We start from the raw sequence: 25,114 nt of genomic DNA on the forward strand, positions 1-25,114 counted from the left end.
TGAGCTGAATTTTATGGTTTTTGCCTTCCTTTCAAATCCACCCTGTTCACACTATAGTGATTGCACAACAGGGACTGAAGTTTCTGCAGAGCCAAAAGCTATAGTATATCTATATATCAAATCAAACAATAGTCACTGAGGTTTGGGCCTGGCCTCAGCTAGCTGTGTGACCTGGGGAAAGCAGTCCCCTTGGTGAGTGGATCCCAGAACGGCTCCCTTTCTGACCTCTCCTAGGACTTTCTGAGTTCTGCCTTCATTGCTATGTAAAGCAAGTAACAAACCATGGCAACTATTATAAAGACATGCTCTTCCTAAGGTGACACACTCTTCCTAGAGCCATCAGCAATATTTCTAAGGACTGTTCTCCATGTTCCAGACTAACAGTCTTGAAAACCACTGTCTGGGCTCTGGAAAGCTGTACTTCTAGGTAAGAGCCATTTGTTTGCTCTAGTGATCTCTGAACATGTCTACTTTGTTCTTTTCAGGTTACACAACAGAAGATGGTAACAGGGAGATACCTGATAAGGCAGGTTGCCATGTTCCCCCTCAGGCACAGATTTGGCACTCCCAGGTAACCTAGGCCTCTTTTCTAGGAGTGATCAAGAATGTGAGGAAAGATTAGAGGAAGATACGCTGGAAGTTTTCATAGTCTAGCAACTGCTCTGTGTCCTGGAATGTGCTTTGTAGCATCAAATATAATAAAAAAAGAAAACCACTTGAATGTCAAATAATGAGACTGATTAGACCTTAATTTATTTTTATTATGTTTTTCTTTACTTGTTATACTATGTGTTACTGATATGCAATTTTAATAAATTACAATACATTAACTTACAGAACACTCAAATAATGCAATGCAACAACTAGAAAAAATAAAGTAACTAATCTGTGCTGACTAAAATCCTCTCAGATATATTATTAAGGGTCATATTATTATAATAATCATCAGTTTGTATACCATAATCTCATTTAATATTTTAATGTGTTAGTGGTTACTGCATATATATATATATGTGTGTGTGTGTGTGTGTGTGTGTGTGTGTGTGTGTGTGTATCTATACACACACATGAGTGTATGTGTGGCAGTGCATATGTCTATCAGGACGTACAACTGTGTATGTCTGTGTTTGTATGTATGTGTGTGTGTGTGTGTGTGTGTGTGTATCTATACACACACATGAGTGTATGTGTGGCAGTGCATATGTCTATCAGGACGTACAACTGTGTATGTCTGTGTTTGTATATGTGTGTGTGTGTGTGTGTGTGTGTGTGTGTGTGTTTATGTGTGTATACAGAGTCTCATCTATCCCAATCTGGCCTGGAAATCACTATATAGCTCAGGCTGGCTTTTAACTCCTGATCATCTTGCCTAAGCTTCCCAAGTTCTCAGTTTACAGATGCATGCCACCATGCCCTGCAAAATGGGTGTTTATAGGCACAAGACAAAACAGAAGGAAATGGTTTTTCTTGGAGAATAAGAGAGAAGAATGGAAGGAGCAGAAAATTTTTACATTAACTGATCCTTCTTACTGTTAAATATTTTGATCATATATGATTTCTATTTTCAGAATTTTTGTATTTTCAAGGTTTAGGGCCTAATGAAAGAAAGAAATTCCCATATCTCCATAGCACTGACATGGGAGCAAAAAGTAGAAAAGACTGGTTATGGCAAAGCTAAAGTCAAGGGTATGCATCCAAAAAAGGACAGATACCCAGAATCACACTCTTATTCACAGTGTTATTAAGGGATAATGAAGAGACTGTGGGGGAGGCTGAGCATGAAGAAGGTAACTTGAGAGGCTGGGCTAAGTCATAGAAAGGGGTTAAGCTCAAGCTATTTGGGTTCCTGTTGGGGAAAGAGGCTGTTCACCTTGGCCTCTGCCAATCTTTTCACCAGAGTTTTTGTTACTATAGGTGGAGATGGCTGAAGAAGGAAGCTTGTGCTAGGATAGGCTCCAATAGAACACAGAAATTTGAGTAAGAGCTTATTGTAATATCTGGGGCAGGGCCAGTGATAGGAGCATGCTCAAAGGATGGGTCACTCAGGGAAAAAGGCTTTGTAGTACTCTGTTTTAATGTGAAAAGTTGGCATGTTGATCTGTCACGTGCACCTGTTAGGTAAATGTATACCAAAATACTACTCAATATGGAAACTACAAGTACAACCACCATCTTTGCCAAAGAAAGCCGTAATCAAAATCAGCTTTCTGATTTTGCTAGTACCACTCTGAGCCTCAGTGGTCCAAGTAGAAATGTCACATCCCCCCAAAATCAACTCTTTTGGTAGCAATCCCACTCCCATAAAGTCCTTAATGCTTAAAAAATTACATTTATTTATTTTGTTTTACGCATATGGGTGTTTTGTCTACATGTATGTATGTGTACCATGTGTGTGCCTGGTACCCACAGATGCCAAAAGCGAGTGCTATATCCCCTGGGACTAGAGATGGGGATGGTTGTGAGCCATCCTAGGGTGCTAGGAACTAAGCCTAGGTTCTCTGCAAGCACCTGGGCCATCTCTCCAGCACCTCTTAACGATTCTTGATTTTTCTGAATACCTAGAACCCCTGGAAACCTTCCCCATTTCTCATCCTGTGATGGAAGGGAGCATAGGACGAAAGCAGAAACTGACAATAAAACTTTTTGTTTCTATTTTGGACCAAGGCAAGGAGAAAGTAAGCATCTCTGAAATCAGACAAGGCATTGCTAATTTAACCACCCACTGCCCCTAAGTCTGTTCCAGCTCTGTCCTATTTATTCCCTGATCCTATCCTATAACCTAGTCTAGCCTTTTGCTACCTGTTCTTCTCTAGGCCAGACCTGGTGTCAACTGTGGAGCATGAAGAAATGAGAAACTGACATTCATTCGGAAACTCAACAGGTGAACAGGCTCACATTATTGGTGTAGTATTAAGGCAACTCTACGTAGTTAAAAGGGAGGTTTATTTTGTGGGGTAACTTACAAGTAAAGGGATAGGTTACAGGGTCCGGGAAAGGTGAAGCGCAGTCCAGCAGTGTTCTCTGGAGAACTCTGCTTGGTCTACATCCAGCGTCTAGGATCCAAGAACCAAGAGAGCCCATACATCTCAGGTCTTAAAGGCTCCCTCTCAGCCCTGCCTCATAGGTGTGACAGTTACTGGAAGCCTCAATGGGGATAGTACTTCCAGGTCAAAGCTGGAACACTCACATGATTATTAATGCTCCTACTATGTAACAGCCATTGCTTGAGAAGCAGAATGAAACACCAATCTTGCCATTCTGGAACCAATAAGGGGGTAAGGTAGACAGAGAAATAATCAGAGTTATAGGAATCAGTGGTAAACAATGTGGTTATAGGAGCCTGGAAGGCTGTGGGAGCATGAAGAAGGGACTAATTCAACCAAGAGGTAGGTTAGAGGAGACATTTAGGAGGTGACACAAAAATGAGAATATCCACAAAGAGCGAAGACACAAGGAAGAAAGCAGCTACTGCATGGTATGTGACGTTCCTCTCTGACTTCCTGTTCATAGCCCATTGAATGCAGAAATCCTAGGAGTTTGGAGGTGGTGGTAAGGAGATAACAATGTAACTTATGTACAAATTTGAAAGTATCTAAGGTTAACTAATTACACCTTCCTTCCTACAGGAATTCTGTATGTACATCACTTCCAACCAATAACCTTACAGGCTCAGTCTCCATGTAAACCTTATTTAATATACCCATCTCAGCCTCTACTCTTATCTCAGATAACTGTTCAAAATGTATAGCAACTCTGTTGGAAGCATTGCCTTAAGTTCTAGGAAAAAAACTTTATATTTAGATGAATTAAAGTACTCTCACACAAGCTGTCTTTCATTCTGTACCAACAAAGGGCAGAATTTTAAAAGCTGGTAGAATGAGGTCAAGGGTTATGCCTGGAAGAGCAGACTAGATCCCCATCTGTGAAAAGGGCTCTAGGATTTCTCACAGCTTAGAGAATTGCTAGAAGAATCTCTTTTCCAGCCCAGTAGTTCTACAAAGGAGACTAAAACATGGAACCATTGAAGAAAAACCACACCTTAAGCTCTGAATTTATTCTCTTAGGCTTTGGGGACCTGGCTGAACTACAGATTCTCTTTTTTGGACTCTTTCTAATTATGCATCTCATCACCCTAGCAGGCCATACAATTATTGTGCTCATCACCCTCATTGATACCTGCCTTCAGACACCCATGTATTTCTTCCTTAGGAACCTATCTGCCATTGAAATTTGCTACATATTAGTTATTGTCCCTAACATGCTGGCCAATTTCATGTCCAAAAACCAGCGAATGCCAGTCCTTGGATGTGCTCTACAAATGCACCTCTTCATTGCCCTGGGTGGAGCAGAGTGTTTCCTCCTTGCTGCAATGGCCTATGACCGTTTTGTGGCCATCTGCAACCCCCTGCGTTACACACTCATTATCACCAGGGCACTCTGTCTGCAGATGTTGGCTCTGGCATGCATCAGTGGTTTTACACTTTCACTTACCCTTACCACGCTGATATTCCTCCTGCCCTTCTGTCAGTCCCATGTCATCAACCATTTCTTCTGTGACATTCCTGCTGTTCTATTCTTAGCCTGCTCTGACACACGGGCCAATGAGATTGCAGTGTTCCTTGTTTGCATGCTGATTCTGTTGATACCCTTCTTGTTGATCCTGTTTTCCTATGGATTCATTATTGCTGCCATCCTCAGAATTCATTCAGCAGAAGGCAGGAGCAAAGCTTTCTCCACCTGTGCTGGCCACCTGTTGGTCTCTATTATGCACTATGGCTGTGCAATATTCATCTACATTCGTCCCAAGTCCTGCTACACCCCAGAACAGGATAAAATTGTATCCTTAATCTATACCAATGTAACCCCAATGCTCTACCCTATGATCTATAGCTTGAGGAACAAGGAAGTCAAAGGTGCCCTCAGGAGACTCCTGGTGAGCCACAACTGATGAGATGGCAGCCCAATACAAATTGAAAAGGAAGGCACAGACCAACAACTGTAACCAGATCATTTTTCAACAACTCAGTCATCTCAATGAACACTTTATATTCCCATGCTCTCTTTTGAGGCTTCTGCATGGTTCTGGGTGCACATGAAACTTACTGCTCACTTTTCTGTGTTTGGGAAGATGAACTGAGTCTTAAGATTTTTGAGGTGTGGAAACGATTTCAGAGTTTCTTATGGATTGGAGAATAACTAGAATATTCTGCATTTTAGATGCTTTTCTGTTCTCCATCATAAACAATTTGATCAGGAGCACTGCCAGAGAGGACACTGATGAGCAAGGTGATAGGATGACCCAAAAAAAGCTTCTCTGGCTAAAGAACCAAGGAGAATACAAATATAAGAAACTTCCTGATCAAAGCTAGGCAAAGAGTTAGAAGTGAATAAGCAGCCCAGAATCTGAATTCCTGTGCCACCAAAAGATAGCTTAGACATTACTTAAGAAACAATGCAAAGTGAAGGAGCAGCACTAACATTATGAATGAGGATCTGCAATCTGCCAACACTGTGATCTACACTCAACTTCCCCACTATCCTCCCCAAGGCACTTCAGAATTGGATTTCTTTCCTTTCACTCTGGGCCAAATGACCCCTCATGGCTTACTTCTTGCTAAAGGACCAACCTAACATTTAAAGCCATGCAGGCTGCCCATAGCTGACCCAGCAGCTGAAGGAGGTGTCCTTTCTCTTTGACCACATGTGCTTATGCATTTTTAGTGTTATAATTATTTGTATGCTCCATTTCCAGCCTGGGAGCTCCTTGAAGGTGAAAACTATGATTAATTTCTATTATCCCAGCACATAGCACATAACAGCTACCTAAGAAATGGCCATTTGGCTGAATTATGAAATCCCATGAGCTTTGGAACAAGAATGTATTCAGACGTTGATTGATTGTATACTTCTCTCTGTGTGTGCGTATAGTGCTTACATGTGTGTTCACATGTGAAGATACATGTGTATGTATGGGTATATGCAGGTAAAGGTACATGCATGGAGGGGAGCAGGTATATGCATTTATGTGGATGTAGAGGTCAAAGAACAACCTTGTATATTCTCATTCCACATTCCTTGTGTGCTGTTTACATTTTTTTTTTTAAAAAAAAAAAAAGGTCTCTCACTGGCCTTGAGCTCACAAAGCCAGCTAGACTGGATGTCCAGTGAGCCCTAGTGATACACCTGTCTCTACCCCTCCAGCTCTGGGGCTACAAGCACATGCCAATATGTTTAGATTTGTTAATATGTGTCCTAGGGATCAAATTCAGGCCCTTTTGCTCATACACTTTATTGATTAAGCTATCTCTCCAGTCTCTAAAACTATTTAATAACCTATCTAATTGAGATGTCACCTATGATCCTGGGACATAGTTTAGGTATACTGATTATGAGAAAGTATTTGATGATTCCATTCCTACCCCACAGACTGGACTGCATGTTATGGATGCTGTGATTCCCTCTACCATAATACTTAGAAAGAGATATATATTGAATGAATGAGCACCTCAATTGTCCAGGCACTGGATTAAACACTGAGAATACAGAAAACTTGAAGATAAGGTTCCTGTTCTCAAGGAGCTGGCAAACTAGCGTGGGCTATTAGACACTAAAACAATCAATTTTAATACAATGGTTACTTCCTATTTGTTCATTCCTCTCACCAAATATAGTAACTCTCATTTGTCTTGAGGGAGCTTGGCCCCTTGTTGGACCCTTCATTGAACAAATAAACATGACCATGGCCACATTTCTCTAGACTTTGTATTCAGTCAATTAATTTTTGTGTGGATTGAATTCAAGAAGCATTCTTAAATAAAACATGGAACAGAAAATCTTTAAAGACTATCTATCTACAACCTTGCTCAACTTTTTCAGTTTGTCCTTCCTATCACCTCTGTCATGATGCTTAAGTGGTGAGTCTGCCCTCAGAAGCACCAAAGGGTCAGAGATACCTGGAAGGACAATAACAATGAACAATGTAGCTTTATGGGGAAAACAGTCCTCCATATCCTGGCCAAAGTAATACCATTTAGTTGTTTTGTATACAGAGGCTGTGTGCAAACTGCAGCAAGCAAAACCATCTGTCCAATAGTTTGACAGTGTATGCTGTGATATTTGAAATTAATAATGAAGATAAAAATGTCATACTCCCCATCCCACACACAGTTCCTTTCTAGGTCTTCTTTACTTCTGCCATCTTCTGGAAGCTACTGAAGTGAGACTATTTTCTTAGAAGTATGTTGTATGATATTTTGATTACATTCTGACAACAAAGTTCGCTTTGAGTCAGAGGGCAGAGGTAGCCACTAGCTGAACAAAATTAACCATAGCAGTCTTGGAGGACTGAGGACAGATAGGAGAAAGGAAGTAGTAAGGCAGGGCTGAGAGGGGATCTCAGCCTTTTTGTATTGAGGAATGGAAGAGAGAGGAGGTCACTGGTGGCTTCTCCGTCATTTCTCTGATCATTCAGGTTCTTATATCTGACTCCCAATTGTTTTTGATAAAGAATAATTGGATAAATGCTTCAGAGGGAAATAGCTCAAAGGAGTAACTTAAGAATATGTGAGGAAGCCGGGCGGTGGTGGCGCACGCCTTTAATCCCAGCACTCGGGAGGCAGAGGCAGGAGGATCTTTGTGAGTTCGAGGCCAGCCTGGGCTACCAAGTGAGTTCCAGGAAAGGCGCAAAGCTACACGGAGAAACCCTGTCTCGAAAAACCAAAAAAAAAAAAAAAAAGAATATGTGAGGAGAAGCCTCTGAATTAGCTTTTGACTTGACGATAAAATTAGATGTAAGGGGACAATATAGAGAAAAGTACTCTTGATATCCCTGCCATCGCTAGACTCAACAGTGAGTTTCCTGTCCAGTCTACATCACTGGACTGTATCTTCTCTGGTCCTCTGTGAGAAAAGTATTCATTTAATATCTCCCTGTTCTCTGGGAAACTAGCTATCTTTTGTATCCTAAAAATAACTGTAATTATAGAGTTAACATATAAAGATTTGGGATCTTTTGCTTCTTTGCATGTACTGTTTTATTATGTAGTCATTTATAAATTTGTTTCTTTATGTCAAAAATACAATTTATATTCATCTCTTTTAAACAAATTAGTACATTTTGTTACATTATTATGTTTCATGACTAGATCTTTATGTAAAATATTTTTAGTAAACTAAAGAAAGCAATGAATAGAAAGGAACTAGTAAGTAGGAGATAGATGCAAAAAAAGTTGTAAGAGAATTTTTTTTATAAGAACTAATTTTGCATTGCAAAATAAGACTTTGTCCTGAAGTAAAATAAATGGATGGGAATAAGGGCAAAGCAAAAAGTTAAAAAAAACAAACAAACAAACATGTTGCAGAGATAATGTGGCAGGATCTGAGCCATGTTGGCATGCCACATGATATAGATGATAGTAAACCTAATATTGGTAAGTTTATGGAAAGCTCAGAACAGTAAGTCATCTAGGTAGAGATGGGGATGGGGAAGTGTATGCCGCATCTACAGCACTCCCTGTGTTGGAAACATAGAATTTCATGGAGTAGGAGCCCCCAGAATAGCTCCTCTGACAGAGTGGCAAAGGTTGCCTAAAAATGAGGGTCATACAGGATGACCAGAAGTTTCACACTGAAATATAAATATATTGATCCCCTTCTAATGTACAGACCACATGGGCTCTGGTGGACATGAGCATAGCACACTGTAACTTATGGCAATTTCATAAAAATAGAGAGGGCAATGGACATCTGTAGATAGATACAGAGAGGGAACGGTCTAAGAAGGCCAAACAGTTATTCTCCTCTAGGAATATATGGCTTCTTTTTATTCCCTGCAAGAAAACACACTAGGAGAAAAATGTACCTCTGAGACAAACTATACACAGCTGTCAGAGAATTTCACCTGTCTGAGAGTACAAATACTAAAGGCTGGGCAAAATGAGAGCCACATATGTGGTAGTTAAGGCTAAACCAGAGGAATATGAGGATATTATAGCCTCCCTCAAAAAAATTTAAAAAATTATTCATAGTGCTCTCTTTGCCACATCTACTTTGAGAGTGAAGACCATTCTCAGTAATCAGACTGTTGACATTCCAGAAAATGTCACCATCACTCTGAAGGGGATCACAGTCATTGTGAAGGGCCTCAGAGGGACTTCAATCACAGCAATGTAGAGCTGAGTCTCCCTGGAAAGAAAAAGAAGAGGCATTAGATTGACAAATGGTGAGATAACAGAAAGGAACTGGCCACTGTCTGAACCATCTGCAGTCATGTTCAGAACATGACTGAGAGTGTTGTGCTGGGCTTTCATTACAAGATGAGATCTCTGTAAGCTCATGTCCCCATCAAAGTTGTTATTCAGCAGAATGGATCTTTGGTTGAAATCTAAAATTTCTTGGGTGAAAAATACATCCACAAGGTTTGGTTGAGGATAAGTGTTGCTTGTTCTGTCTCTCAAGCACAGAAGGATGAATTCATCATTGAAGAAAATGATAATTGGACTTGTTTCAAGTTCAGTGGCTCTGATGCAGCAAGCCACAATAGTTAAAAACAAGCACATCAGAAAGTTTTTGAATGGCATCTGTGTGTCTGAAAAGGGAACCATGCAGCAGGCTGATGAGTAAGACTTAAGTTACCCAGCTCCAGAAACAAGATCCTGGATTATAAGAATGATTTGGCATGTCTCCAGGGACAATAAAAAAAACTTATATTAAAAAAATAACTCACAGAGCTAGAAAGACGGCCCAGCAGTTGAGAGCACGTGCTGCTTTGGTAGAGGTCCTGGGTTCAGTTCCAGCACCTACGTGGTGGCTCACAATGGCCTGTAACTCCAATTCCAGGGGCTCTGGTATCCTTCTTTTGGCCTCTGTGGGCACCTGCATGCATGTGGCACACATACATGCCCTCAGGTGTATACACACACGGATAAAAATTAAAATGAACAAATATTTTTTAAAAAATCATCCAAACAGTCTAAAGCCTCTTTAACACAGTCCAATATGGCCAGTAAAGAAGCCATGTGACTCCTGAATGACTGGATTATACAGAGATAATGAAGTAATACTCTCCCTGCTCATGCTGTTGTACCCAACATTACTCTCCTGACTAAACAATTGATACAAGTTATGATATCTCATATTCTTTGGGATCATCTTACATTTTTTCAGAATTCCTATTCCCATTGAGTCCCAGAACCAGTTTATATTTATTTTAAATGGACAACAATGGACCTTTAGCTTACTTGCACAAGGTTACTTGCACAGTCCCTCTATCTATTGTATGGCATAAGATGGTGGCTTGTAATCCTGCTTTCTTATCCTGGCCACCAACTGTAAAATGTTTCATTATTGTCTTAGGGTTTCTGTTGCTATGATAAAACACCATGACCGAAAGCAACTTGGGGAGGAAAGGGGTGTATTTCATTATACAACTCTCAGATCACACTCCATCACTGAGGGAAGTCAGGGCAGGAACTCAAGGCAGAAACCTGAAGGCAGGAGCTGATGCAGAGACCACAGAGGAGTGTTTGTTCTTTATGGTTTGCTCAATTTGTCTCCTTCTATAACTCAGGACCACTTGCTCAGGGGTGGCGCCACCTACAGTGAGCTGGGGGTACTCCCACATCAATCCTTAATCAAGAGAATGCCCCACAAGCTTGCTTATAGGCCAATCCTATGGATGCGTTTTCTGAACTGTGGTTCCCTCTTCTCGGATAAATCTAGCTTGTGTCAACAAAAAACTAACCAGGGCAGTCATATACATGAAATCATGTAAATCCATGAATATTTTATAGATTTAGAAAAAAATCTTGAAGATATATAATCAAACCTGAAGAGATGAAGGGGTCAATCCCCATAACATGCAAGGGCCTGACATAGCAGTAAATTTTTAGGAAATTTTGTGGTCATGTAAAACATCCATGGTATCTGAAAAAGTCATTGAGAAAATTTTACAGCAGCCTGTACTAATGAATGTGAAACAATGATGAGTGCTGTTTCTAAGACATCTGGGATACTGGCACATTTTTGTACCCCATCTTGTTTAAGTTGCCCATCCCTTATATGATGTGATAAATATGGGCCACATAGAATTGGAGTCAAGGGTTCAAGAAGCTTTTGATCAAGTTAAATTTTTTGTGCTGTATACATTGGACTTCCTTCTACGCTGTTTCATGACTGACACCAGAATCCTGTGGAAAAGGGTGGAAGCCAAACATACAACTACCAAGCATATATAAATCCATTGAACAGATAAAATCTATCACTGGACCTCCTTCAGTGAGGGATAAAACAACCTATCCATTAATGGGTTAAACTGAATTCCTTTTAGAGAAAAATTCCTTTCTGGGATTTCCCAAAATCAAACTCCATGAAAGTAGCACATGTACTTGTAAGGTTGTAGCAATGTGGTGTCTTATCTGCTAGTCCTGTGACAAATGCATGCAAGACATACGTATTGAGACTGATGGCCTCAACTATAACTACAGGATACCTGATGAATCTATCCACTGGGCACATGTAAAATCAGAGCATTGTGGTGGGGCAACATATCCTGGAAATTTACAAAGCCTTCAGACATCTTCAGAGAGTATTCTAACATTTCACATGATACACAGACACATAAAACTCATTCCCAGCTGGGACATCTAAAAGTGATTACACAAGCTGGACATAAAACAACATGTTGTTCAAATTCATAGGTAAGTATTTCTTTTATGTCTCCTTGGGAAATTCATGCAATGGGATTCTTTCCCCCTTGCGTCTATCTCAGTATATTCTTAGGTCAGAGACAAGGCTCAAAATGTCTTTGTGATAAAATGGTGAATATAATGTATGGCTGGAAGCTCAGAAATAAATGCAAAAGGTAGATTTTAAAAATCCCTGGTGTTATTGATTATAATGTTTAAAGATAGGCTGGCATTGAATCTGAATATAGTAAAACTGTTAACACCTCTTTGGATTGTAGTGAGGATTGCATGGAAAGATTCATGGAGAGTCACATTTAGCTCAAGGCCCAGAATCTAGGTGCCAAACCAATGACAATGAGGATTTTCCATAACTTAGGAAAGTATTGGGCTGTATTTCCATCTCAGAGTTGGGTAATGTCACAGCCTAGACTAGGCATACTTGACTATCATGAGGTCTTTGCTGGGAACTTAAGCAATTTATGTTTTTTGGAAGACAACCGGTGTGGTAGGTACATAAAATCCATATAGCTCTTGAGAGAGAAAAGGCAAATGGTAATAAGAGAAAGACTGGTCAAAAAAATAGCTGACAACTTTCTACTCCAGCCCCAAATGGCTTCTATGGTTCAAGGGACACACACTGCTCTTATATCCTATGGTGGGCAGCCATTCACTTGAGCAAGCTTAGGTTGGTTCTTCTTTTATTCCTTCAGGAAGCATTAGCTCACACTGCTTGACTCACTCTCCTGATTCTTAGGTTTACATCTTTGTGACTGGATGTGGTGGGTATGATTGTAAGAGACCAACATGAAGGAACTATTGTGTTGGAGCTATTCAGTATTATGACTGTGATAAACAGATACAAAGGTAATAAATCTGCTCCTACTTTCAAAATAAACCTATAAAATATTGACAATTACTTCAGCTCTGTGAAGCATAGTTTTTTTAAATGCTCTTTTCCCTCATGTTCTCATCCCCATTCCCTCCCCTCTAATGCTCCCCCACCCCCAGTTTACTCATGGAGATCTCCTCTGCTTCCCCTTCCCAAGGTGATCCTTATGTCCCTCCTAGTATCCTCCTTGTTTCCTAGCTTCTCTGCATCTGTGTGTGACTCACAAACATTAGACTAACAGCTGTGAAACCTGCATGGGACCAGACTAGACCCTCTGCGTATGGAAGAGAGATGTGTAGCTGAGTCTGTTTGAGGGGCCCCTGGCAGTGTGATCAGGATCTATCCTCAATGCATGAGCTGGTTTTCTGGATCCCATTACTTATGGTTGGACATCTTGCTCACCCTTGATGCAGCGGGGAAGGCCTTGGACCTGCCTCAACTGAATGTACCAGGCTTAGCTGTCCCGCCATGGGAGAACTTACCCTTTTGGAGGAGGAGATGAGGGGTGGGTCAGGGAGGGGAAGTTGGAGTGGGATGTGGGGAATGGAGTGGGAGGAAGGATGAGGAATGGGTCAGGGAGGGGAAGGTGGGTCAGGTGGGGGGTGGAGTGGGAGGAAGGCTGAGAGGGGGAATCTGTGCTTGATATGTAAAGTGAATAAAAAATTTTAAAAACGTTCTTTTCTCTGGGAGATCTGGGTGTTCCCCCATGAACTCTTCTTGTTACCTAGTCTCTCTGGATCTGTGGATTGTAGCATAGTTACCCTTTATTTTATAGCTAATATCCACTTATGAGTAAGTACATACCATGTTTGTCTTTATTAGTCTGGGTTATCTCACTCAGGGTGATTTTTTTTCTAGTTATATCCATTTGCCTTCAAATTTCCTGGTGTCCTTGTTTTTAACAACTGTGTAATACTCCATTGTGTAAATGTACTACATTTTCTTTATTCCTTGGTTACTCCATTGTGTATATGTACCACATTTTCTTTATCTATTCCTTGGTAGAAAGGACATCTAGGTTGTTTCCAGGTTCTGGCTATTACAACTAAAGCTGCTATGATCATAGCCAAGCAAGTGTCCTTGTGGTAGAATTGAACATTCTTTGGGTATATACCCAAGAGTGGTATAGCTGGGTCTCGAGGAAGATTGATTCCCAATTTTCTGAGAAACCACCATACTGATTTCCAAAGTGGCTGTACAAGCTTGCATTCCCACCAGCAGTGGAGGAGAGTTCCCCTTGCTCCACATTCTCTCCAACATAAGCTGTCTTCAGTCTTTTTGATCTTAGCCATTCTGACAGGCATAAGATGGTATCTCAGAGTCATTTTGATTTGCATTTCCCTGATGGCTAAGGATGTTGAACACTTCCTTAAATGTCTTTTCACCATTTGAGATTATTTTGTTGAGAATTTTCTGTTTAGATCTGCACCCCATTTTTTTATTTTTTTTTAATTTTACATATCAGCCATGGATTCCCCTGTCCTCCCTCCTCCTGCCCTCCCCCTTCCCCCAACCCATCCCCCATTCCCATCTCCTCCAGGGCAAGGACTCCCCTGGGGATTCAGCTCAGCTGGTAGATTCAGTCCAGGCAGGTCCAGTCCCCTCCTCCCTTCACCCAGGCTGAGCAAAGTGTCCCTGCATAGGCCCCAGGCTCCAAAAAGCCAGCTCATGCACTAAGGACAGGTCATTGTCCCACTGCCTAGGGGCCTTCCAAACAGTTCAAGCTAATCAACTGTCTCACTTACCCAGGGGGTCTGATCCAGTTCCACGGGGGCTCCTCAGCTATTAGTTCATAGTTCATGTGCACCCCATTTTTAATTGGATTATTTGGTTTGTTGATATCAAGTTTCTTGAGTTCTTTATATATTTTGGAAATCAGTCCTCTGTCAGATGTTGGGTTCCCATTATGTAGGCTAGTTTTGTCCTATTGATGGTGTCCTTTGCCTTAGAGAAACTTTTCAATTTCATGAGGTCCCATTTATTAATGGTCAGTCTTAGTACCTGTGCTATTGATGTTCTGTTCAGGAACTTGTCTACTGTGCCAATACATTTGAGATTATTTCTCACTTTCTCTTCTATCAGGTTCAGTGTATCTGGATTTTTGTTGAGGTATTTGATCCACTTGGACTTGAGTTTTATGCAGGGTGGTAAATATGGATCAGTCTGCATTCTTCTACATGCTGGCATCCAATTAGAACAGCACCTTTTGTTGAAGATGCTTTCTTTTTCTCCATTGTATAATTTCAGCTTCTTTGTTGAAAATCAGGTGTCCATAGTCTGTGGGCTTACATCTGGGGAAGGCTCACACAATCAACTAACCTGGGGTCATAGGGGCTCCCAGAGTCTGAACTGACAACCAGGGAGCCTGCATGAGACTGACCTAGGCACTCTGCATATATGTTATAGTTGTGTAGCTTGGACCTCTTATGGGACTCCTAACAGTGGGAACAGGGGATGTCTCTGACTCTTTTACTGGCTTCTGTGACCATACTTCTCATACTGGGTCGTGTTGCCCATCCATAATACATGGGGAAGTGCTTAGTCTTACTGCAACTTGATATGCCATGTTTATATATATGTAAAAATTCTTTTCTCCACTTTTGTGTAGATGTGCACTTTTGTATAGAAATAATGTGTGTACAGTAAACTGACTCTGATGACTATGGTGCAGGTGAGCCTACCCCGAGGGTGAGAGCATGGGAGAGCTAGCCCACTACCTGTCTATCACGTGGTGGCATGGGCTGGGCAGAGATGCCTCCCCCTTGCCCCTCACCCATTGTTGCCTATGGCAGGTGGAAGAGCAGGCCACTAGATCAGGAGAGTAAAAGGGTTGGCCATGCCCCTCACTGGTTGGAGCACTGAGGAGAGTGGGCCTTGCACCTCTCCTGGGCAGCACAGTAATGCTGACACTGCAAGCAAGGATGCAGGTGAGCTGGCCCAGAGAACATGAGTGTAAGAGATCTGCCCCCGCCCCTCATCTGCCATAGAGTAGTGAAAGCAATGGAGAGATACCCCCTTCACCCCACCCTACTCCCACCTCACCACCTGTAGCAAGTGGGAAAGCTGGCCCTGAGGTTATGAGAATCAATTAACTGGTTTGACACCTTACCAGCTGCAACACTCCAGAGATTAGGCTCTGCACCACACCTGGGCACCACAGTAGAGTTGGCCCTGCTGGTGGAGGCATGGATGAGGCTGCCCAGAGAGTGTGAGCATGGGAGAGCTAGCCCACTTTCTCTTCTATCAGTCTCTCCACTACTTGTCTGTCATGCCTCCCTTAGCCTCCCCTTGGCTCCTGTGTCAGGAAGGTGGAAGAGCTGGCCTTGCACCTCACCAGCTGCAGTAATTAGGGGAGCAGGCCATGCAGCTCACCTGGGCACCATGGTAGTGCCAACTCTGCTGGCAGGGGCATGGGTGAGCCTGCCCTGTGGTCTGAGAGTGGGAGAGCTAGCCCTAAACCCCTCGTCTGCCATGTAGTGGTGAGGGTGAGGGAAAGATGCCCTCCCCCCTCATCCCTTGACACCTGCATGCCTGGCACCTCACCTGGGCAACACAGTTGAGCTGACCATTGATGGAGGTATGGGTAAGCTGGTCCTGAAAATTTGATCGTGACAGATCTGTCCCCACCTCTCATCTGCCATATGGTGGTGTGGGCAAAGGAAAGAAACATGTCCCCTGCAGTCCCTTGAGGCCTGTAGCAGGTGGGAGAAGCTGTCCCTAAGGTCATGAGAGTGAGAGAGCTAGCCCTGCCTCTCACCAGCTGCAGCACTGGGCATAGTGGCCCCTACACCTCACCTGGGTGACACAGTAGAGCTGGCCCTGGTGGTGTAGGTGTGGACAAGCCAGCCCCAGGACCTGAGAGCATGAGAACTGGCCCTGCCTCTTGCTGCTTACTACATAGGGTGAGCTAGCTGGGGCAGTGCTAGAGAGCTTACTCTGGTGTTGAGGATGAGGGAGAGCTGGTGGGCTGACCAACCCAGCTACCACCCAGGCCCAGAATCAGGGCTATGAGTTGGCCCAACCCAATATCCACCCCACCTATGATCTGCTGGAGCACATGAAGGGGCTGATCCTGTGGACCCAAAGTTGCAGGATTTCCATGAAACAGGATAACAGGATATCCAAGAGGAACCCTGCTGAGGGATATCTTTCTGTATGCTGTGAATATGTGTTGCTCTGATTGGTTGATAAATAAAGGTACATTGGCCTATGGCAGGGCAGGATGGAGTCAGGCGGGAAAAATCCAAGAGAGATACGAGAGAAGAAAGGAGAGTGGGGCAGACACTGCCAGCCTCCACCAGGAGAAACAAGATATAAAGTACCAGTAAGCCACAAGCCATGTAGCAAGATATACATTTATAGAAATAGGTTAATTTAAGATATAAGAGCTAGCTAGCAAGAAGCCTGACATGGCCATAGTTTGAAAATAATATAAGCCTCTATATGTTTAGTTGGGTCTGAGCAGCTAGACCCAACTACTCAGGTCTGGGTGGGACATAGAAAAACTTCCAACTACAGAACCCCATGGAGGGCCCAGTATTGATGATGTAGCAGAAACCAGAGGCCTCAAAACAGACCAATGACTCATTGCAATGAACACTTATAAGTTATGATATATGGACTAAAGGGTATACTGTGTGACTCACTGTGTCACAGTACAGCTTCCATGACAAGATTTTTCTTTTCTTTTAAATTTTATTTTGTTTTATCCTGGGCAGGGGTATGTTGCAAGGATAGATGTTGGATGAGAAGGGACAGAGAGGTGAATGGGATTGAGATGCATGATGTGAAAGCCAAAAGAATCAATAAAAAGTTAAATTGGAAAAAAATGTGTAATAAAACATTTTAAAAGTTAAAGATTACTAATTGGACTCATTAGTCTAGACAGTCTAATTGTCCTTTCCCTACCACTCTATACACACACACACACACACACACACACACACACACACACACACACACACACACACACACATGCACACACTCATGCACTCATGTGCACATACATAGGTACACAGATTTTGGAGATAGGGTAGACAGGGATGGAATCAGGCCACTCCTAGTCAGGAAGACAAGGCTTTGGCAGCACACAAAGCCCCAAGCAAAAGTAGTGCATAGATCAGGCTATGGGGACAGAAAGGAAAAAGACACCATTGGTAGGGCCATCTATGGAAGGTGGCCTCCCAGTCAAGTGGGCAGCAACTGAAGAATAAGTTAGCTTCTCAAAGCAGAATGACTTCTGTTCCCAAACAGATATGCTGCCCCTTCGTGGCTGTTTTTCATTGTCATCAAATAGTGGGAGGATAGGGGAAAGGAATTTCAGAGCACACCATTGATACAAAGACTCCCTACCCCAAGTCACAGATCCAGAACAAGAGCCCCGAAGGAACTGGAGGTCCTCAGAGATCTCCAAGGGAAGGAAAAAGTTCAGGCCCACTATCTGTCAGGTGTAGCTGGGCCTTCCCTGGTCTATGCCAATTAAGCCTATGCCAGCTGCATGCCCCTTCCAAGAGGGAGAATGCCACCTAGACCAAATCTTTACAGGAAAAATTCCAAGAACATGAAATGAACAGGGGAAATACTTTGTCCTCACACAGGTGAGAGATGTTGCCCTCTTGGCATCTGGTAACCTAGGGAAATTGGATAGGACACAGCTAAGACAACTGGTCAGGTAGAAGGGGAACTAACAGTCTGTGAAAATGCATATCACCAAGACAGAACAAATAAGAGAGATACATTTGGGAACTGAAGGAAATACACAATAGAATTGGTTAGGAGTTGGTTAGATTTGATGTGACCATGGGTTATCTAAATTCATGTGCTATATACTTGGCCATCCAAAATTTTTAGAGAAAACTAACATCAAATGGATTTTTTTCTTTCTTGTTTATTATTATTATTATTATTATTATTATTATTTATTTTACAATACCATTCAGTTCTACACAACAGCCACAGATTCCCTTTTTCTCCCCCCTCCCACCCCCTCCCCTTCCCCCCAGCCAACCCTCCATTCCCACCTCCTCCAGGGCAAATCCTCCCCCGAGGACTGCAATCAACCTGGTAGACTCAGTCCAGGCAGGTCCAGTCCCCTCCTCCCAGATTGAGCCAAGCGTCCCTGCATAAGCTCCAGGTTTCAAATAGCCAACTCATGCAATGAGCACAGGACTCGGTCCCACTGCCTAGATGCCTCCCAAACAGATCAAGCCAATCAACTGTCTCACCTATTTAGAGGGCCTGATCCAGTTGGGGGCCCCTCAGCCTTTGGTTCATAGTTCATGTGTTTCCATTCATTTGGTTATTTGTCCCCGTGCTTTATCCAACCTTGGTTTCAACAATTCTTGCTCATATAAACCCTCCTCTTTCTCGCTAATTAGACTCCCAGCGTTCCACCCAGGGCCTAGCCATGGATCTCTGCATCCAGATTCCTCAGTCCTTGGATGGGGTTTATGGCACAGCTATTAGGGTGTTTGGCCATCCCATCACCAGAGCAGGTCAGTCCCGACTGTCCATCCCTAATCATCAGGGAAATGCAAATCAAAACAACTCTGAGATACCACCTTACGCCTGTCAGAGTGGCTAAGATCAAAAACACTGAAGACACTTTATGCTGGAGAGGATGTGGAACTAGGGAAACTCTCCTCCACTGTTGGTGGGAATGCAAGCTTGTACAACCACTTTGGAAATCAATATGGCGCTTTCTTAGAAAACTGGGAATCAATCTCCCCCAAGATCCAGCTATACCACTCCTGGGCATATACCCAAGAAATGCTCAATCATACCACAAGAGCACTTGCTCAGCTATGTTCATATCAGCATTGTAATAGCCAAAACCTGGAAACAACCTAGATGCCCTTCAACTGAAGAATGGATAAATAAATTGTGGCATATATACACAATGGAATACTACTCAGCAGAGAAAAACAATGACATCATGAGGTTTGCAGGCAAATGGATGGATCTAGAAAAAATCATCCTGAGTGAGGTAACCCAGACACAGAAAGACAAATATGGTATGTACTCACCCATAGGAAGATGCTACATGTGGAACAAGAATGACTGGACTGCTACTCACATCACTAGTGAGACTACCTGGAAAACGGGACCCCAAGAAAGACACGGAGAAATGGATGAGATCTACATGAACAGCCTGGACATGAGTGGGGGTAATGAAGGGCGACGGTCGAGGGAAAGAGAGCGGGAGATCCCAGCTGGATCAAGAACAGAGAGGGAGAACAAGGAATAGGAGACCATGGTAAATGAAGACCACATGAGAAAAGGAAGAAACAAAGAGCTAAAGAGGCCCACAGAAATCCACAAGGATACCCCCACAAAAGACTGCTGGAAATTCTTTTTTTTTAATTAAGAAATTTTTATTCATTTTACATACCAACCACAGATCCTCCTCTTCCCTCTTCCTGCCCCTCCAGCTTTCCCCTCACAACCATTTCCTCCTACGAGAAGGTAAGGCCTCCTATGGGGAGTCAGCAGAGCCTGGCACATTCAATGGAGGCAGGTCCAAGCTTCTCCCCCTGCATCAAGGCTGTGTGAGGTATCCCATGATAGGTAGTGGACTCCAAAAAGCCAGCTGATGCACCTGGGATGGGTCCTGATCCTACTGCCAGGGGGCCCCTTGAACAGATCAAGCTACACAACCATCTCACTTATGCAGAGGGCCTAGTCCAGTCCTGTGGAGGCTCCATGGGTGTTGGTCTAAATTTCATGAGTTCCCACTGGTTTGGTTTGGTTGTCTCTGTAGGTTTCCCCATCATGATCTTGGTGCTCCTTGCTCATAGAATCCCTTTTCTCTCTCTTTAACTGGATTCCTGAACTGGCTTATTCCAGTAATCAGAACAGTGAATACCCTAACTGTCATCATAGAGCCTTTCTCCAGTAACTGATGGAAGCAGATGCAGAGATCCACAGCCAAACACCAGGCTGAGCTCCAGGAAAATCTTTTTTAAAAAATTACATCTGTACTAAAATACAGAGTTCTTTTCTTACCATTGTTCTCTAAATAATACAGTATAACAACTGTTTGTGTAGACTTTACATTGTGTTAGAAATTAAATGTACCCTAGAAACCACTTAAAGTGCTGGGAGGATAGGTTACATGCAGATAATATGCCATTTTATATAAAGGACTTGAGTATGAGGATTTAGGCATCTAAGAGGGCCCTGGAATCAGTCTCTCACAGATACTAAGAGATAATTGTCCTTCTTGAATTTCAGTATTCTAAGAAATGTCCTAAGTATCTGGAAAATAGATATTTGTTTAATTTCCATTTTCCTCAAATTTATATACTCAGTCCTGTCACTTCTTAGGCTTAACTACTACAGGTTGATGTTTTCAAATGTTTATTACATTCTGAACATGTCTTCTATGATACATAAACAGGAAAGCAGTGATATTCAATGTGTTCAGGCTAGGGCTGGCCACTATGGAGAAGAGGGCTTTCTATTTGTTAAGCACTTGCCTTGTATGCATATTTTTTGTGTGATTAAGCATATGTGAGTTTATATGTGAGCACTTGAAGAAGCAGAATACAAATGCCACTGTATAATATTGACAAAATGTTGATGAAGCAAGCCATCAGTGGCTCTCTTGAGGATAACTTTCAAGATCAGATGAGTATATGTGCAGAATTTTGCAAAAGTTGCTTTTTAGAAATAGCTTAAAGTCACAGAAACAGAAAAAACTCCATTGTGTTGGCCCCATGGTGACTAGCCCTGGACCCAATGCTCAGTGGCTTCAGGGACTTCATTATAGTATAGTCCTCCTCACTGCATGGATAACAGGGTACCAATTAGAAGAGCTGTCAGAGGAATAATTCAGCCTTCAACGAATTATACAGGATAATTAAAACTTCAGCAAAGCAAATCACTTGGGAACTAATTAGAAGTTTTTCTCAACAATTGGTAAATAACTTTCTTAAACTTGTTTTGCTTACAAATGTGATACATGTTAACTATAAAAAAATGGGCAACTATGGAAAAGAATGTAAAAATACACCACCATCTTGTCATTAAAGGTAGTCATAATGAAAATATATAATATTTAGATAAACTAATTCCTATTTAGTGCTTAGAGCAGTGATTACATGAAAATTGCCCAGTAAGTGTCATTGGTTGTTACTATTCAATTGCAAGTGGATTCAAGAAAAGTATGTCCCAATCCAAAAATCAAAGAAAATTCATCTAAATTTTCTTCTTAATATTTTGCTTTATTTATATATATACTAATGAATACATTATAGTTATAAATAATTCAAACAATATAGAAATACTTTTACATGTAATATTCTTTAACATACAAGATATACATTTGCTTAATAAGTCAGTAATTATTTGTCCATTCTTACTTCTAACTATTCATTTCATTTTATTTATTCAATAACCAGTTGTACCTCAGATGTGTCTTCCAAAGAGTAAGGGACTGAGGCATTCATATTTTCTTCATTCTTTCATACAATACATCTCAACCACAGCCTCCCTTTCCTCCTCTCCTCCCAGTCCTCCCCCACCTTCTCTCTCCCTCAGATCTAGTGCTCTTCCATTTCCCTTCAGAAAAGAGAAGATCTCCCAGTGATATCAACCAAACATGCCATTTATACAGTGTTATGTGAGATGTGAAAAATTATCTGTGGAAGTATAAAGGTCCTGTATACTCTAGAGATGATGGTAACCAGAACAGATTCAAAGGGGAAATAGAAAATACAGGAAAGAGACTAATAGCAAAACTTTTCATTTTTAACCTTCCACATCCATTTTTTTCCCTTTACAGTATCATCTAGATGGACCCCAGTTATACCAAAGCCTGGAAGTCCTTTTTGACAATGGTCTTCATTTTCTTGGGCACTGAAAAGAGGAACAAGAGGTAGAGCCTAGGAACATGAGGACTGACTTGCTAGGGTGACAAGGAGAAGAGGCATCTATTTTTGGTGGGTTGTGGTATTTTTGGCATTTTATTAAAAATGGAGAAAGTTATTTTTGTTAGCACTCATGGTGCTTCCCCTCCCCCCACAGACAGACCCCCAAACTGTCAAGGAAAGGCAAGCCCCCTGGAGGGATGGGTAGAGGCTAAAGCAGGGGCTGCTATGGCTACCAAAGGATGAGCTGGTGATGTGAGCTGGGGGGTGCCTGTCACATGACACTCTCTACCACGACGACCTTGCTGCTCTCGGACACTGGAGTCAGAGTGGTCAGGCCCCTGACATCTGCATCCTGAGCTCTGTATTCCAAGTGGTGAAGGCCCCAGATAGGCTGGGTCAGGTGCTGCCAGCGCTGTGGGAGAGGAGGGCATGTTGAACCTCCCATGAGTCACTTGTTCCATCCCATGGCAATAGCTTCTGCCTCTCTAGCTCCTACTACCTGCCACCAAGGCAGGTCTGTTTCTCTTAGGGCACCCTTCCAGGCCATGCTCCCTACAATGGGAAGCAAGGTTAAGTGGTCCTTGTGTGGAAAATGAGAGGTAGGCCTTGCTTCCATGTTGCCACATGAAGCCATGATGGGTTAGCTTTCCTTCCATTTACCTGTAGTCTGAGCTGTGTTTCTGGATGATGGTTTGCCCCTCCCAGGGAAGAGTGGGGTAGGGATCTTACCTCTGCCATGGTTCCTTTTGCCCTGAGGAGACAGCCTAGGAGGTGGAGGGGCACGCACACCATGGAAGAGAGTGTGAAGCCTATGGTTTGGCTCCAGCACAGATACCTGCAGGTGATATCGACCAACTTCTTGGAATACACAATTTTGAAGATGAAGAAGCAATGTTTGGTAAAAATTTTAGATATTTAAGAGTTTCTATTAGAATCAGAGTGTAGTGGTATAGGTCTTTAATCCCAGCACCTGGGAGGGAGAGGAAGGCAAATCTCTGTGAGTTCAAGGTCTACATAGAGAGTTCCAGAACATCCAGATCTATATAGACAGAGCCTGCCTCAAGAAGAAAACAAAAGAGTTTATATTAGAAATTAAGACAAAAAAAAAAAAAAAGAAAAGAAATTAAGACAATCTCAGATATTCTTTGCCATTGTGAGTTGGAAGTATGTAATTTGCTCTTTGATTTTACAGTGGGTTACAATTAAGAAACTACCTTAAGTCTCAAAAGAGACTTTGTACTTTTAAAATGTTTAAGCTGTAAAGAACTGTGAGAACTTTTTCATTATGATGTGATGTCTTAGATAGGGTTTCTGTTGCTGTGAAGAGACATCATTGCTGTGGGATGTTCTGTATGGCAAATGTGTTGCTCTGATTGGTCAATGAATAAAATACTGATTGGCCAGTGGCTAGGCAGGAAGTATAGGCAGGACTAACAGAGAGGAGAAAAGAAAGAACAGGAAGGCAGAAAGAGTCACTTCCAGCTGCCACCAGGACAAGCAGAATGTGAAGATGCCAGTAAGCCACGAGCCATGTGGGAAGGTATAGATTTATAGAAATGGATTAATTTAAGCTATAAGAACAGTTAGCAAGAAGCCTGACATGGCCATACAGTTTGTAAGCAATAGAAGTCTCTGTGTTTACTTGGTTGGGTCTGAGTGGCTGTGGGACTGGCGGGTGACAAATATTTGTCCTGACTGTGGGCAAGGCAGGAAAACTCTAGCTACACATCATGACCAAGGCAACTCTTATAAAGGAAAACATTTAATTGGAGCTTGCTTGCAGTTCAGAAGCTTAGTCCATTATCATGATGACAAGAAGCATGGTAGTGTGCACAGACATGGTGCTGGTGAGGTAGCTGAGATTCCTACATCTTGATCCACAGGCAGCAGTAAGTGAATGTCACACTAGACCTGGCTTGAGCATTTGAGACCTCAATGCCTAGCCCCTAGTGACGTACTTCTTACAACAAAGCTACACCTAGTCCAACAAGGCTACACCTCCTAATAGTGTTATTCCCTATGGTCCTATGGGAGCTATTTTCATTCAAACCACCACATTTCCACTCCCTGGTCCCCAATAGGCTTCTAGCCATATCATAATGCAAAATGCATTTAGTCTAATTTCAAAATCCCCCATATTGTGTAACAGTCTCAAACTTGCTTAAAAGTTCAAAGTCTCTTCTGAGACTCACGCAATCTCTTAACTGTAACTTCCTATAAAATAAAAATAAAAAAGCAGATCACATACTTCCAACATATAATGACACAGGATACACATTACCATTCCAAAATGGAGGAAAAGGAGCATAGGGAGGAAATACTAGACCAAAGCAAGACCAAAAACTATCTGGGAAAGCTTCAAACTGCATCTCCATGTCTGATGTCAAAGTGCTCTTCAGATTTCCAACTCCATTCAGCTTTGTTGACTGCAACACACTTCTTTTTCTTGGATTGGTTCTACTCCCTGTTGGCAGCTTTCCTCAGTAGGTATCCCATGGCTCTGGCATCTACAACATCTTGGGGTCTTCAAGGCAATCCAGGCTTCTCCTTCACAGCTCCACAAAACAGCCTCTCCAGGCCTCCATTCAGGGACACCCATGACACATGCCTGGCCTCAGTGACTTTCCTTAGTCATGGAGAGAAATTCCATAACCCCTTTCTTCTATCCT

The 25,114-nt window shown here is 42.3% G+C and overlaps 2 protein-coding genes and 1 pseudogene across 2 annotated transcripts in view; all 3 read left to right on the top strand.

The window, feature by feature from the left end:
- Gab3 (GRB2 associated binding protein 3) overlaps positions 1–725 on the top strand; it is a 168,038-nt gene extending 167,313 nt beyond the window's left edge. The window contains exon 11 of the mRNA XM_076561759.1: positions 486–725. The gene's annotated coding sequence lies outside the window, so the exon portion shown is untranslated. The remainder of the gene's footprint in view (positions 1–485) is intronic.
- Positions 726–2,856: 2,131 nt separating this feature from the next.
- Positions 2,857–5,617, top strand: LOC102909762 (olfactory receptor 10K1-like). The gene has a single exon (XM_006992491.3). It carries the CDS (start codon positions 4,013–4,015, stop codon positions 4,946–4,948), a length of 936 nt encoding a protein of 311 aa, XP_006992553.1. The 5' UTR covers positions 2,857–4,012; the 3' UTR covers positions 4,949–5,617.
- Positions 5,618–8,365: 2,748 nt separating this feature from the next.
- On the top strand, positions 8,366–12,065 carry LOC102910088 (large ribosomal subunit protein uL6 pseudogene; annotated as a pseudogene).
- Positions 12,066–25,114: the final 13,049 nt, after the last annotated feature.

The sequence above is a fragment of the Peromyscus maniculatus genome, chromosome X, assembly GCF_049852395.1.
Source record: "Peromyscus maniculatus bairdii isolate BWxNUB_F1_BW_parent chromosome X, HU_Pman_BW_mat_3.1, whole genome shotgun sequence".
Taxonomy (NCBI): Eukaryota; Metazoa; Chordata; class Mammalia; order Rodentia; family Cricetidae; genus Peromyscus; species Peromyscus maniculatus.

Excerpts from the sequence above, each read along its gene's own strand:
- LOC102909762 (XM_006992491.3), top strand. The coding sequence starts at position 4,013 with ATGGAACCATTGAAGAAAAACCACACCTTAAGCTCTGAATTTATTCTC.